At 43.6% G+C, this 16,156-nt stretch overlaps 1 protein-coding gene across 1 annotated transcript in view; it reads right to left on the bottom strand.

The window, feature by feature from the left end:
- Positions 1-244: 244 nt before the first annotated feature.
- Positions 245-16,156, bottom strand: part of DNAJC1 (DnaJ heat shock protein family (Hsp40) member C1) — a 203,067-nt gene continuing 187,155 nt past the window's right edge. The window contains exons 10-12 of the mRNA XM_022580478.3: positions 7,249-7,297; positions 5,201-5,631; positions 245-2,750 (exon numbers count right to left, since the gene is read on the bottom strand). Of these exons, the coding sequence (XP_022436186.1) occupies positions 2,682-2,750; positions 5,201-5,631; positions 7,249-7,297 (549 nt within the window). The 3' untranslated portion in view covers positions 245-2,681. The remainder of the gene's footprint in view (positions 2,751-5,200; positions 5,632-7,248; positions 7,298-16,156) is intronic.

Below are 16,156 nucleotides of genomic sequence, written 5' to 3'. Positions count from 1 at the left end.
TGGGTAAGGAACCTTTGGGGCAACCGGTGAAAGATGTGTACCCTCTCTCCAGAAAACCACACGTCCAAAAGAATAAAGACTTTGCATACCTTTGGCAGGGCTCCCAAAGCTCCCACCGGGGCCTGTACAGTGCCCAGGCTAGGGATTCCCGCCCACGAGGGACCAAATGAGCATGGCTGGTGGCCTGTCAGCCCTGCTACCTGCGTCTGCAGCCACTGAAAATGATGGTAACAGGAAGCCTGGATGGTCAGATAGAAAAAGAACATTTATTGTGTTCAACAAGCCAGATTATCATCGTAACAACCTATGCAGCATCCACCGTTACTCCCTATTTTTCCAGAAGGGAATTGAGACAAAGAGGTAAGACAAGGCACTGATGTCACACAGCTCGGAGGTGTGAATAGATAGATAAGGTCACAAGGCGGGGCTGAGGGGTGGGTTTAGAGAGCACTTCCCTGGGGCGTCAGGAAGGAGAGGGGGGCCGTGCCTGGTCCCCATGTGACCTGTGTCGGGAACCCCTTTTGGAGGTGCCATTGCTTTCCCGACCGTGACCTCACTCAAGCTGAACCCCACGGGTCTCCTGTGTGCAGCTGAGCTCCTGAGCCCTGCCCCACCCGGCCCACTGGTCCTACTTCAACAAAACTCAGCAGCTCCAGGTCCCCCAAATAGGGGAGGCCACGCAGAAAGGGGCTGGTGGCAGGGATAGTGATCAGTAGAAAACTATGCTAGAAGACTCCTCCTTAGTGAGTGTGCAAAAGATGAGGTTGGTAGGCAAATTAGGGCATTTCATCCTAAATTGTACCTCTTAAGGCATCTTTGGGCCCCTGTGGGGCTCTCCCCACACTGGAAGCCCAGAAATCTGGTCATGGGATTTGGGGGTGCATGCAACAGAAACCCAATTCAAAGTACCATAAGTGAAAAGGGTGATTTCATGGAAGGATGCTCACAGAATGTCACAGGCTGGACAACCAAGCTGTGTGACAAGCCTGACCCTGGACTCGGAGACAGGATGGACCCAAGGCCTGGAAAGCAGCCAGAACAATCCCTTCCTGATTCCCTCCATGCACCAGCTTCTTCCTCTGAGACGTCCCACACCAATGGGGAGTGGGCCTTGGCCCGAAGCGAATGCACAGTAATAACCTCATGGCCCCATTGGCTCCAGGAGAAAGTTCTGGGGCAGAAGCTGTTGGCTCTGGTGCCGCCCGTGACCAGCTCTTGTTTGTTCTTAGAAAGAGGCCTCCTGACATGCAGGCCAGGCAGCCTCTCCCTCCCCGGCTGCCTCCCCTTTCCGACCAGGATGAGGCTCAGGGGAGCTGCTGCCCGAGGACTCAGTTCATGAAAACGATGACTTGGAACAGTTTCTCCACTTCTCTTTTTGACATCGCAGAGGTGGCAGGTCCTCCACAGCATCAGAGGCGGGCCTAGCTGGAGCCACGTGTGTCCTGCTCAGGCTGAAAGGTTACAGAGCCAGTGTGGCTGCTGCCACCCAAACCTTCTCCGGGAATCTAACCTCATTTCAATCCTTAGAGAAAAATGACGTCTTTATAGCATTTTATCAAATCACCTCCCTGAAATGTGTTCTGGTGATCTTTTTAAATTTATTTTTGGCTGCGTTGGGTCTTCGTTGTTGCGCGGCAGGCTTTCTCTAGTTGCAGCGAGTGGGGTCTACTCTTCATTGCGGTATGCGGGCTTCTCATTGCAGTGGCTTCTCTTGTTGTGGAGCACGGGCTCTAGGTGCGCAGGCTTCAGTAGTTGTGGCTCGCGGGCTCAGTAGTTGTGGCTCGTGGGCTTAGTCGCTCTGCAGCACCTGATCTTCCCGGACCAGGGCTTGAACCCGTGTCCCCTGCATTGGCAGGCGGATTCTCAACCACTGCGGCACCAGGGAAGCACTGTTCTGGTGATCTTAATGGTTTTCAAGTTTAGGCAATCTGTACTTCAGCAAACTGCTTTCAGCCCTGAGCAAATGACAGATTTAAAAAGGAGCACTCAGCTGATGGTGATGGTTCAGTCAAAAGTAACAGCACAAAATAGTGATTTTTAACTCAGGTATTGAAAAGTGGGACCCAGTGTCATCAGATCCGAAAAACCTTGCCTACGTGTTGTCTGGAAATTCTATCCGTTGGGTATGCACTTCTACCAAACCATCCAAACTTAAGAGTTTATTATGTCCTTGTGCATTTAGACTTATTTTTTTCTACATACATATAACATATGCATATACATACAGTTAAGATAACCCCACACTACTCCCAGCCAGCTAGCTCAGTACAAAGCTAGTTTGTTCTCCCAAATACTGGCATCCTGCTACTCATTAGCTGGTGTGATCTTTGGTCAAAGAAACACATTAAGTCTTCATTCTTACACATTAGTTCACTCATATGTTCCTTCAAAATCATCCATTTGCCTCACTGTTAGAAAGCACGATTCAGTTTGTTCCCCAGGAAATTAAACTTTGCAGTGATGAGAGAGAAAATAATCTATAAAATACCCAAATCTGCTTTTTTCTCCTTTAACACAGTATTTGTTTAAACAACGTAGCACAACATTTATGTTACATTTTTAATTTTTTTTACTAAGGCACATGACGTATAGAAATAGTGAGGTACAAAATGCAAATTTCTGCATAAGATTTTTAAAATAATCCTTTTGGAAAATAAGGTAAACATCATCTTCCAGAGGATTCAGCTTTTAGCTTGCTTTTTCTTTTGGACCAGTTCAACCAGCAGCTTGTATCTAGCGATACAGTCTTCCTGGAGAGAGAGAGAGAGAGGAGAGAGAGACAGAGAGTTGACAGTTACAATCAGAGTGACCCTCGTGGGGTGAGCCTGCCGTGCCCAGCGCTGACCAAGGGCTGTTCTGTCCACCTGGAATTCCCTGGGTGCCCGGGCGGGAGGTGTGATGTGCACCCTGGGGGAGGGGCCGGTGGCTGCTGTCTGTGGGACGGAGACTTTTGTTCCTGTGATGGTGACTTTCGACTCACCAGTGGTACTTAACATTTTAACATTTCACCGTTTTGTCACAACACATTACTTCAGAGAAACGAAAAGCCTTGAGGCCAGGCATCCACAACGTCATTCTCATTATGCTTTGCCTCTCCCTGGGGGCCCCTGGGACCTTCCTGCGGTAGGGTAGGGCCACGTCGGCCCAGCCCCACGGGCTACTGCGGGGAGTGTGCCCTGCTCTTCCTCCGGCTCGTGCCAGACCCGCCGAGGTCTTCCAGCCTTCCAGTCAGGCTACAGAACTAGTAACTTCGGACGCCCGCTGCCTGTCGCTGTCACCCCTTGGGGTGAGGACCCCTGATGAAGCAGGGGAAGGGCCTCATTGCTCTCTTGTTTATCACAAGGTACTTTCCAGAATCCATTTCTGTTTCTGTTCAAAAACACCCCAAGGCACTGTCAGCCTTCACTAACTTACGGTCACACGTGAACTGGTTGTGCTCCGCAGCTGACGACTTTACCAGAGGCCCTGGACGGAGAATGGTGTTCATTCTCTTCCTGGAGTTCTGGCTTAGTAGTGTTCTGAGAGAATCTTCTAATAAGGGCCTCTTCTGCATCCCCAAGGGCCACCTGCCTAAAGTGTCACCCTTTCCCTAACAGCCAAGCTGCCCGGCCGGCCCAGCACTCTGTGGGGGGATGCGGGGACCCTGGGCTCTGAGCAGCAGGCCTGCCAGGGTGGGCGGCCCAGCCCAGCCCCGTGTGGGCCTCAGGCAGAGGCTCCTCCTTCAGGCCCAGGGCTCCCAGCGGCTTGCAGGCCACTTCCAGGGAGTCGCCCTGTAGGGGGCAAGCCAGCAGGCAACCTCCCCTGGACCTGGTTCTGACGTGGAGGCGTAAGGGGAACACCTGCAGGATAATAAACCATGCTGCTCATTCCTCCCTGAACCAGGAAGGTTTCCAAACCCCAAGGCAATGAGTTTCTGAGTGTGCTGTCCGCAGGAATCCACGGTTCCAGCTCCTTCATTTTAAGCCAGTGTCAATTCATCACACATGTAAATGCCTGTGTCCCGACAGATGCTAAAGAAATTCAGGGAAAATAATTACTTCTGGCAAACCAGTTGGAGGGGCTGAGAGGATCTGTGTTTCTCAAATAGATCAACTGCTAATGGTTTATTTTTCTCCCCAGGAATTCTCAACTTCCTCATTTTAAAGTAGGTGATAGATAACTAGACTTGTACGCACGGGGACATCCATGGCCACGAGCTAGATTTTCCAACATCGAATTTCAATTAAAAAAAAAAGGAACGTAAATGAACATCAGTGTGCCCACAGGCTACTGAGTGATGGGCAGAGAAGGCAAAGGAGACTGGCTCTTTTGATTTCTCGGTGTTCCTGGTGCCTCAGACGAAGGGTATGACTACGAGGAAAGACGCCCAGGAGGCTGTATCAGGAAAGGCTTGGGTTGAAAACATCACACCGGAGGCTCTGCAGCTCCCAACTGTCGGAGCAGAAGACAGAGGCCGGACAGGGCCTGACTTCCCACAGGGGCTGCCCCCTTCCCTCCTATCTGAGTTGGCATTTGGGAACTCTCTGCAGATGTGTTTAAACAGACACTAAAAGCTGTACACTGGGAGGAAAGGGCTACAGTAGAGGACAAGCTGGATCCTGATCCTGAGGGCAACCTCTCCCTGACCCCGCCCCCAACACTACTTCCAGCCTTTGGTCCACAGGTGCCACCGCTGAGACAAGTTACACGGCAGAACTGGTGACCATGGCGACGCTGGCCGCCACACGTGTTCCCCGGGTTAAAGAGCTGTGAAGCGCCGGAGGGGCTCGTGATTCTGTGGGAAACCTTCTCCTTGCTGGCCGAAGGGAGCCTCCGCCTGCGAGGGAGGCCTGGCCCTGCGCGGCCCTCGCAGCGACAAGGATGCTGCCCGGCCGTCCCCGCCCCGCCCCCGCCGAGCGAACGCTCCAGAAGGTTGGCGGGATTGCTGTGGGGGCAGGTTATGATCTATGCGTGGGGTTTTCGCTGAGAAAACATAACTGGTCTGTATAACGATTCAACTTGGAATCTTGACCTCATTTACACTAAGCAGTCGAGTGCAGACTCACAGGCTCTCGGGAGACATCTAGTGGAAGGTAACTGGCAGGTAAGAGATGAGGCGGATAGAAAGACGCGTAGGAGGAGGGAAAGCCGGTGGACCCGCTGCGGCCGCGTCCGTGTGATCTAGACCCGCTCGGAGGCCGGCCTTCCCGGCGTCACCCACCTTACTCTTGGACGGGACACACTTGGCGATTTTGTCCCAGCGGTCAGAGGATCCCTTTGGGTACTGCTGTAATGCTAACTCCAGAAGCTTCTGTTGGCTCTGAGTCCAGGGCTCATCTGCGGCTCGCGCTCGCTCTCTCTTCTGGCTCTCATCGTCGCTGGACTCGTGCTGTTCCGACATGTCGAAGTCCTTCTGCCTCTTTCCCCGGACTTTCTCCTCCGGCTCGGGCGGCAGGGCTGGCCTCCGCCTCCGAGGCCGGCTCTCCTCCGCGGCCTCCGGATCGGCCTCCTCCTCGCCGTCCTCCTCCTCCAGCTCCCCAGCCTGCTTGGCCTCCTCCCGCTGAGTGATGATGTCGTCCGGCAAGGTGGTGGCGGCCTTGGGGGGCCGGGAGTTCTGGGCTGTGGATCTGAGTTCGGAGAGTCTGACCATCCCTGTGAGAAAGGACACACGGAGGGGAAGGGCAAGGTCAGTCAGTTCCGGTGACAAGAGTCAGGACAGCTGCCTTCACCACAGCAGACAGTGCGCTGGGCATTTTGCATGTATTGTATACTTAATGTTCACACTATAAAGACAGCCATCGTGACCCCAGTTGCACAGAGGAGGGCAGTCAGTCTCAGAAGCAGCAGAGGTGGGATCTGAACCCACTTCTGTCTGATTCCAAGTCTGTCCTTCCACCGCTCTGAGGACTTCGGGGGCCTCCCAGGGCCAGGTTGCAATCAGAGGATGAGAAGGTCTCGAGAGGGGATAAGCGGCTACTCTCGAGGTATGGAAAAATGTTTTTCAGAATCTAGGGTTATTAGTTCCGCGAGCGCAAGTACAGTGAATCCGTCAGACCTCCCACTGGGCTAACCCTGCACGGGGGGACCGCCCCCCCCCCCCCCCCCCGCCAGCCAAGCTGCTTCCTGTGCCACCGCGATGCCTCGCTTGACAGAAAATCACACTCCTCGTGCCACCCACGGGTGTGTTCAGCCACGCCTTTCCCGCCCTGCTCACACACTCCCAACCCCTCCGGTGCTCTAGGAAGATCTGTCTGTGCCCCACTGCTTTTTCAGGAGGTTTCTGGAGACTGTGTCGGAGAGGAGCGTCTTTCACAGAAGCACGTTGCGCGCTTGGGCCTCCACACGCAGACCAACAGCTGCGCTGGTAGGAGAGCAGTCTGGAAATGCCCTCCTCGCTGGAGCCCGCAGAACCGCACGCCCCGTCCTCTCCAGGGGAGACGTTTCGAGATCTCAGGGTTTGCTGGTCCCTAGTAGGTTACATCGAGTGCAGGGACCTGTATTTAAGTGGAGTTGGAAGGTTTAGGAGGCATTTTCTTCTTGGTTCCGAGCAAAAAGTATGGGGACTTGAGCAAAATTCTACTTAGTCTTGGAGGAAATGGATTTTTTTTTTTAAAAAAAAATTTATTTTATTTTTGGCTGCATTGGGACTTCGTTGCTGCGCGGGCTTTCTCTAGTTGTGGAGAGCAGAGGCTGCTCTTCGTTGTGGTGCACGGGCTTCTCACTGCGGTGGCTTCTCGTTGCGGAGCACGGGGCTTCAGTAGTTATGGCGTGTGGGCTCAGTAGTTGTGGTGCACGGGCTTAGTTGCTCCGTGGCACGTGGGATCTTCCCAGACCAGGGCTTGAACTCGTGTCCCCTGCACTGGCAGGCGGATTCTTAACTGCTGCACCACCAGGGAAGTCCCTGGAAGAAATGGATTTTGAGAAACATAGATTCTTGGAGAAGCTGCTTGGCCTGTCCTGAAGGACACTTTGTGTGTGTGGTGGCAATGGTGGAAATACGGGGAAATGGCGCAGGCTGGCTTTCCCCTGCGTGCCCCCCTCCCCCCCAATACTAGAGAAGAACAAGGTTTTTACAGTTCTTCAAACTTATTAAGTACATCTTAGCACCACTGTGTGTGCAGGGCTGCATTGGCTTGTGGGTGCTTGTAATTCGATCCCTTTCACAGAGATGACCAGTAGAGTCCATTGGGCAAAACAAGTTATTATAAAAAGGGATTTATTTTGAAGGCACGGCTTTAGATTAATGGGATGGAGTGGGTGCTGACTCACCTGGGGAGCAGGTAACTGAATCCTTCAGTTGCTTGGCTTTGGTTGTCACCTGTTTCAAAATATAAAAGCAGAGAAAATCTGACTTTCCATATGTCTACTGTAGGTCAAGTGACCTCTTTCATAGAAGGTCCGTGTGAAGGAACAGGGTTTACTGAATCTTAGGCCTGGATGGACCCTCAGTCATCAGTTCAGTCCATTTTCTTAACCAACATGGAAATCGAAGCCCAGAGAGATTAAATGAATTACTCCAAAATATCCATCTGATCAAGCGGCAGAGTCAGAACAAGAATTCAGATCGCCTGATTGCAGCCCCGTTATACAAGGCTGCCTGTGAAGATGTACCAGTTTCCAGAATCACTATACAAACACGTCGTGTTTTTTAGTTAGAATTTCCTGAAAGAGTATCTTTCTTCACGGGAGAATATTATACCATAGGGGTATTATGAACAATGGGGAAATTTACTCTTAAGCTAACGATGTTATAATACAAAAGTCTTTTCTTCGCATCCCAGAAAGAAACCCTAAGAGCACCAAGATTGACACTAGCAGAAGGACCTCTTGGTGGAGTAGTAGATGGACCCAAGAACCATGAGACATTTACATACACAAGTGTGGATCCACAGAAATAATGTTTTCTTTCTTCTGTATAAATGGTATTATATTGTACGTCTCACCCTTTAGCTTGCTTTTTTAAATTTAATGATGTATTGGAGGTCTAGATATATTTCCCTTTTTAAAACTGAGATAAAATTTGCATAGAGTGGAATGTACAGATTTTTAAATGTACATTTCAATTGAGTTTTGACCAAAAAAACCCCATGCAACCAACATTCTGATCAAATTACAGAAAATTCCTGTTATCCTAGAAAGTTCCCTGTGCCCCTAAATCCATCTCTACCCTGCCATAGACAACCACTGTTCTGATTTCTATTATATATATTTTAAACAGGAGATCAAAATTAATTTAAAAAAATTAAAGTTGGATAGTTAACTGCCCCAATGCACGTATTAAACAAGCCATCCCTTCTCCATTTATTTAAAAGGTTAACTTTATTAAAATTATATTAAAATTACATTTCATTGCATACATGGAATACATACTTTGTATTCTATCCCCTTAATCCGTGTAACTTCTTGAACAAACATTTTGCTGCTTTAATGAAATTTGAAAGGAAAACCTCAGAAAGCATGCTCTAACATCCTCAGAGCTTGGAGTTAGAGCTCATATTCAGTTTTGGTTCTCTGTCTCTCTCTGTCTCTCTCTGTCTCTCTCTCTCTCGTATTACCCTCTGTAATATGTGGATAAAACTGCTAATAGCTTTTGTCTGGTAGGGATGTTTTAAGTTTGAAATAAGCTCTTAGCATGATACCTAGCAAATGTTAAAGGCTTATAATTACCTATTATAATTGATGTGGATCATTTGTTTTCCATTCATGCAAAAGGGCAGAATTAGAGAAAATATTTAAAGCTGCTTAGAAACACTCTTCAATTTTATTCCCTCTCTGTGGATGACCTTGCTTCATATTTTATGGGAAAAAACTTGAAGTTATCCAACATGAGCTTCCCTGACTTCCAACTTCCCAACTCAAATTTCTGATTGCACCACCATATATCTTTCCCACATTTTATATAACCTACACATATCCTCTTGTACATTTTGAATCACCTCTGCATTACTTACAATACCTGATACAATCTAAATGCTATGTAAATAGTTGCCACTGTGAGGCAAATACGTGTTTCGCTTTTTACAACTTTCTGGATTCCCCCCCCACCCCCCAAATATTTTCCATCCGAGGTTGGTTGAATTTGCAGGTGTGGTGCCGACCATACCATGGGGCTTCCCTCTGTAACTGCCGTTAAGTGTCTTATTTACACGTCTCCTAGCTCCTGAAACTGAACAACTCCCAACCTAAACTCATCAACTTCTCTGCTTTCCCCCCTTCCTTTTCCTAACAGTACTATCATCCCAGTCACGGAGGGGCAAAACCAAAGAACCAATTTTTGGACTTTTTTCTCCCTCCCCAACCAGCTGCCACGTTCTTCACAATACTGACCCCATGTGTTCCCGTCTCTCTCAGATCTCCACCACCTGTATTAGTCCTTCATTCTCTGACTGAATTAATATAACAGCCTTCTAACTGGTCTACAACTTATTTATTAGCAGTTCCCATGGAATAATATCCCCAAGGCAGAGTTCTGATCAGATACCTTTCATGGCTCATCAATGACCATACAACGAAGTGTTCAATTCTTATTAACCTGACACAGAAGGAAATCCACAGTCTGATCTATTTTCTTTCCTGTGTGCATCCTTCCTTTCAGCGAACTAAACAATTAATGCTCTCCAGATGGTCAGAAATTCTCTACTCTGTACTCTTGGCCATTGTTAACATTTGTCTTAAATGATTTTCTTTTCTTCATCAAACCTCTCCTTAAATATCTATCCGTCCAGAGCCAAGTCATCCTTCGAGATACTTGCAAGTGTGACTTTCTTCTTGAAGACTTCCCAGATGCCCACCACCAGGACTACCAAGTCTGCTGACAATACCTCTCCTCTCTCAATTTCTACTGTATTTTTAAAGATTCTATATTTTTACATCATAATACAATAAAATTACCTTTTCCTCTTCTGTTGCACAGTTCTATGAATTTTAACACATTTATAGATTCATGTAACTATAGGATACACAACCTACATATAGGATATGGAATAATTCTTTTTTTTCTCCTGCATCTTGTTATTTAACAAAATATTTTGGAGATTATTCCAGAATAGTACACAAAGACCTCCCTTGTTCTGTGTCTTAAGAAACAGCTTAGCTGAGATACAATTCATATACTATACAATTCATCCACTTAAAGTGTATAATTCAGTGGTTTTTACTAAATTCAGATATGTGCAGCCATCATTGTGGCCAACTTGAGAACATTTTCATCACTTTGAAAAGAACCCCCATATCCTTTAGCTATCATTCTCCATCCTCCTTATCCCACCCCATCCCTCATCAAGCAATAGGCAACTACAAATCCCTGTCTCTACAGATTTCTCTATTCTGGACTTCCATATGAATGGAATCATACAATATGTGGATTTTTGTGGCTGCTTCTTTCACTTAGGGTAACGTTTTCCAGGTTCATCCAAGTTGTAGCATATATCAGTACTTTATTCCTTTTTATTGTGGAATAATATTCCATTGTATGGATATACCACATTTTGTTTATCCATTTATCAGGTGATAAACATTTGTGTTGCTTCCATCTTTTGGCTATTATAAATAATGCTGCTATAAACATTTGTGTATAAGTTTTTGTGTGGGCATATGTTTTCATTTCTCTTGGGTATATACCTAGGAGTGGAACTGAGGAGTTACATGGTAACCGTGTTTAACTTTTTGAGGAACTGTCGTACTGTTTTCCAATATGGCTGCAACATTTTACATTCACATCAGCAGTATATGAGTCTTCTGATTTCTTTACATCTTTCCTAAAACTTGTTATTACCCAACTTTTTGTATTATCCCACATCCTAGTGGATGTGAAGTGGTATCTTGTGGTTTTAATTTGCATTTCCCGAATGACTAGTGATACTGAACATTTTTTTTCATGTTTATTGGCTATTTGTATATCTTCTTTGGATAAATGTGTATTCAGATCCTTTTCTCATTTTTTATTTGGGTGATTTGTCTTTATCATTGAGTTGTAAGGGCTCTTTATATATTCTGGATACAAGTCCTTCATCAAATAAATGATTTGCAAATATTTTCTCCCATTCTGTGGGTTGTCTTTTCCTGCTCTTAGTGGTGTCCTGTGAAGCACAAAAGTTTTAAATTTTGATGACATACATGTTTTTTTTCTTTCTTTTTTTTAGTTGCTTGGACTTTTGGTGTCCTATCTAAGAATCCTTTTGCCAAATTCAAGGTCATGAAGATTTACCCTTCTGTTTTCTTCTAAGAGTTTTATAGTTTTAGCTCTTACATTTAGGGGAATATTGCAATCTTAACAATGTTAAATCTTCTGATCCATGAACAGGAGATATTTTTCCACTTATTTTGATCTTCTTCAATTTCTTTCAACAATGTTTTGTAGTTTTTAAAGTTTGTATTTTTTGTTAAATTTATTCCCAAGTATTTTATTCTTTTTGATGCTATTGTGAGTGCAATTATTTTCTTTATTTCATTTTCAGGTTGTTTATTGTAGGTATATAAACATAAAACATTTTTGTGTATTTATGTTTACTGCAATCTTGATGTACTAATTCCAATAGTTTTTTAGTTAATTACTTAGTATTTTGTATACATAAAATCATGTCATTAGCAAATAGGGACAGTTTACTTCTTCCTTTTCAATCTTATTTCTTTTTCTCAGCTAACAGCCCTGGCTAGAACCTCATATAATGTTGAATAGAAGTGGTGAGAGCAGACATTATTGTCTTGTTCTTTATCTTAGCAGGAAAACATCCCCTCTCTCACCAATAAGTATGATATTAACTGTGGGTTTTTAGTAGATGTTTTTTATCAGGTTGAGGCACTTCCCTCTTATTCCTAATTTGTTGAGTGTTTCTATCATGGAAGGATGTTGGATTTGTTAAATGCTCCTATTGAGATGATCTTGTTTTTTAACTCTATTGATATGATTAATTTACATGAATTGATTTTCAGATATTGAATCAACTTTGCATTCTTGAGATAAATCCCACTTGATTAGGGTATATAATTATTTTTATAAGTTGCTGGATTTGGTTTGCTGTATTTTGTTGAATTTTTGCATCCATATTCATATGAACTATTAGTATGTAGTTTTCTTCTCATGTCTTTGGCTTGGTATTAGAGTAATACTGGCTTCACAAAATGTGTTGGGAAGTATTCATCCTCTTCTATTTTGGGGAAGATTTGTGAAGTTTTGGTATTCATTCTTCTTTAAATGTTTGGTAGAGTTCAGCAGTGAAGCCATCTAAGCCTGGGCTTTTCTTTTTTTTTTTTTTTTTGCGGTACATGGGCCTCTCACTGTTGTGGCCTCTCCCATTGCGGAGCACAGGCTCCGGACGCGCAGGCTCAGCGGCCATGGCTCACGGGCCCAGCCGCTCCGCGGCACGTGGGATCCTCCCGGACCGGGGCACGAACGCATCGGCAGGCAGACTCTCAACTACTGAGCCACCAGGGAAGCCCTGGGCTTTTCTTTTTGAATAGTTTTTTTTTTTTTTTTTTAAATTACTAATTCAATCTCTTCACTTGTTATAGGCCTATTTCGATTGTCTATTTCTTCTAAACTTGATTCAGTTTTAGTAGTTTATGTCTTTCTAGGAATTTGTTCATTTCATTTATATCTATTAGAAAAACAGGTATCTAACTTCTTGGCATACATTTGTTCACAGTATTCCTTTACAGTCCTTTTTATTTCTGTAAGGTTGGTAGTGATCTCTTTTTTCATTTCTGACTGTATTGAGTCCTTTTTCTTTTTTGTCAGCCTAGTTAAATGTTTGTCAATTTTATTGATATTTTCAAAGAATCAGCTTTTGGATTCATTGACTTTTCTCTATTTCTTTTCTAGTCTTATTTCATTCATTTCTGCTCTACTTTTTATTATTTCCTTTCTTCTCCTTCCTTTAGTTTAGGTTGTCATTTTCCCATTGTCTTAATGTGGAAGATTGAATTATTGGTTTGAGACCTTCTTTCTTAATAAAGGCATTTACAGCTATAAATTTCCCTCTATGAATTACATTAGCTGAATTTCTTAAATTTTGGTGTGTTGTGTCTTCATTTTTCATTTGTCTTTAAGAATTTTTATTCCCCTTGGAATTTCTTCTTTGATTCATTTGTTATTTAGGAGTCTGCGGTTTAATTTAGACATATTTGTTGATTTTCCCAATTTCTTCCCTGACACTGATTTCTAATCTCATTCCTTTGGGATCAGAGAATATACTTGTATTATTTCTATCCTTTTAAACTTACTGAGGTTGTTTGATGGCCTAGCACATGGTCTATCTTGGAATATATTTCATGTTTACTTGAAGAATGTATATTCTGTTGTTGTTGGATGAGGTGTTATAGAGATGTCTGTCAGGTCTAGCTGGTTTATTATCATTCAATTTTTCCCTGTTAATCTTCTGTCTAGTTGTTTTATCCATTATTGAAAAGTGGAGGCATTGAAGTTTCCAACTCTTATTGTTGAATCATCTATTTCTCTTTTCATCCATCTCAGTTTTTGCTAAAAGTATTTTGGTGCTCTGTTATTAGATGCACATGCTTTTCACTGTTATATTTTCCTGGACTGGCCTTTTAATTATTATAAAATGTTCCTCTTTATCTCTAGTAATTTTTTTGTTTTAAAGTCTACTTAATCTAATGTTAGTATAGCCACTCCAGCTTTCTTACAATTGATATTTGCATGATATCTTTTTTCTATCCTTTTCCTTTCATTTTATTTCTATTTGTGAATCTAAAGTGTGTCTCCCATAGACCACATAGAGATGAATCATGATTATTTTTATCATGTCGGATAATCTCTCTTTTGATTGGATTGTTTAATCCATTCACATTTAATGTTGTTGATATAGTTGAATTTGATTTCTTTTAACTTTTAATGTCTTTTTTGCTCCTCTATTCCTCTATTATTGTTTTCTTTTGCATTTAAGTATTTTCTAATGTAGCATTTTAATTAATTTTTTTTTTTTTTTTTACTATATTGAGTTTTATTTTTTTTAAGAGGTTGCTCTAGGGTTTACCATATACATCTTATGACAGTCAGCTTCAGATTTATACTACCTTAATTCCAGTGATATATAGAAATGTTACTTTAGTATAGCTCTATCCCTCGGCCCCCCACCCCAGCCCCAACCCCAACCATTTTTTGGCCATGCTGCATGTCTTGTGGGATCTTAGGTCCCTGACCAGGGATTGAACCCAGGCCCTCGGAAGTGAAAGCATGGAGTCCTAACCACTGGACTGCCAGGGAATTCCCTAGCGCTATTCCCTTTACCCCCATACTGTAGTATGGCCATTATACATATTGTACGTATTCATGTTACAAACTCAGTAATATTCTTATAATTACTACTTTACCATCTGTAATGGTTTACTCAGCCCCATACAGCTTTGCTCCCACCCACCTCCTTTGTGCTGTTATTGGCAAATATATTAGACAAATACTACCTTTCTATATGTTACAGGTCTGACAGTAACATATATCTATTATTTGATACAATTGCTTTCTAAATCAGTTAAGAAAAGAAGAAAACATTTATTAATACTGTCTTTCATAATTACCTTATTACCTTCACTGGTGTTCTTTTTCATGTGGATTCAAATTACAATCTGGGGTCACTTGTTTTCAGATTGAAGAACTTCAGTTTTTGTTATCTTGAAAATTTTTTATTTTGCATTCATTTTGATAAATAGCTTTGCTGGATGTAGGATTTCTGGTTGGCAAGTTTTTCTTTGAGTACTCTGAATATGTTATTCCACTGTCCTGGCCTACGTGGTTTATGCTGAGAAGTAAGCTGTTAATCGTATTGGTGTGTGTGTGTGTGGGGGGGGGTTCCCTGTTAGTCACAAGTCACTTCTTGCTGCCTTCAAGGTTTTCTCATTTTTTACTTTCAGCATTTTTATTATGATGCATCCTTTGTGGGTATCTTTGAGCTTATCTGACTCAGAATTCAGCATGTTTCCTGATGTATATAGGTTAGCTTTTTTCAATGTATTTGGGAAATTTTCACCCACCATTCTTTGGATTTTTTTTCCCCTCCTTTCTCTCTCTCCTCTCCTAACTCCCATTATGTGTATGTTGGTGTGCTTAATGGTGTCTCATTTTTCTCTGAGGCTCTGTTCACTTTTCCTCTTTTGTTTTTCTCTCTGTTCTTCAGCTTGAATACTCTCTGTGGAGCATCTCTAGTGAATTTATTTATTTATCTTTGGCCATGTTGGGTCTTTGTTGCTGTGTGTGGTCTTTCTCTGGCTGTGGTGAGCAGGGGCTACTCTTCATTGTGGTGTGCAGGCTTCTCATTGTGGTGGCTTCTCTCGTTGCAGAGCACAGGCTCTAGGCATGCGGGCTTCAGCAGTTGTGGCACGTCAGCTGTAGACTGCAGGCTCAGTAGTTGTGGCACACGGGCTTAGGTGCTCTGCGTCATGTGGGATCTTCCCAGACCAGGGCTCGAACCCTGCATTGTCCCCTGCATTGGCAGGCAGACTCTTAACCACTGTGCCACCAGGGAAGTCCTCTAGTGAATTTTTAAAATTTCAATTATTGTACTTTTAACTCCAGAATTTCCACTTGGTTCTTTTTTCTTTTAAAATAATTTCTATCTCTTTATTGATATTATTTGTCTGATGCAACACTGTCATTATATCTTCCCTTGTTTCTTTCATCATCCTTTCCTTCAGTTCTGTGAACATATTTACAAGGGTTACTTTGAAGTCTTTTTCTGTGAAATCTGACATTTGGTCACTCTTATAGGGCAGCTTCTGTTGCCTTCTGTTTTTCTAATGTATGGGTCATATTTTCCTGTTTCTTTTCATGGCTCATTATTTTTGTTCAAAACTGAACATTTAGATAATATATTGCAGCAATTCTGGTTAGTGATTTTTCTCTCGCCACACCCTTCCCCAAGTTAGGGTCTGTCATTGTTATTTGCATGTTTGTTTAATGGATGGCTGGATTTAGCGAAGCCTATGCCCCTCTGCCCCCTACAGCATTAAGCCTCTGATGTCGCTCCTCAGGTACTGCAGGTATGGGTATCCCCAGTCATCTTGGGATGCTAGTGGTATTTGTAGGACTCTCTTCCTCTCTTTACCTAACCACACCCATTAATAAACTACATTAACTGCTGGCTGATGCTTTACTGTTTACAAAATGCCCCAGGGTATAAACTGCTCTACAATCAAATCAAATCAAACTGTGGCTTCTTTGAAG

Source organism: Delphinapterus leucas, chromosome 2, assembly GCF_059928025.1.
Source record: "Delphinapterus leucas isolate spDelLeu-1000000601 "Yukka" chromosome 2, BTC_Dleu_Yukka2, whole genome shotgun sequence".
Lineage (NCBI taxonomy): Eukaryota > Metazoa > Chordata > Mammalia > Artiodactyla > Monodontidae > Delphinapterus > Delphinapterus leucas.
Note: the sequence above shows the minus strand (reverse complement) of the source record. Positions and strands in the feature narration are given on the sequence as shown.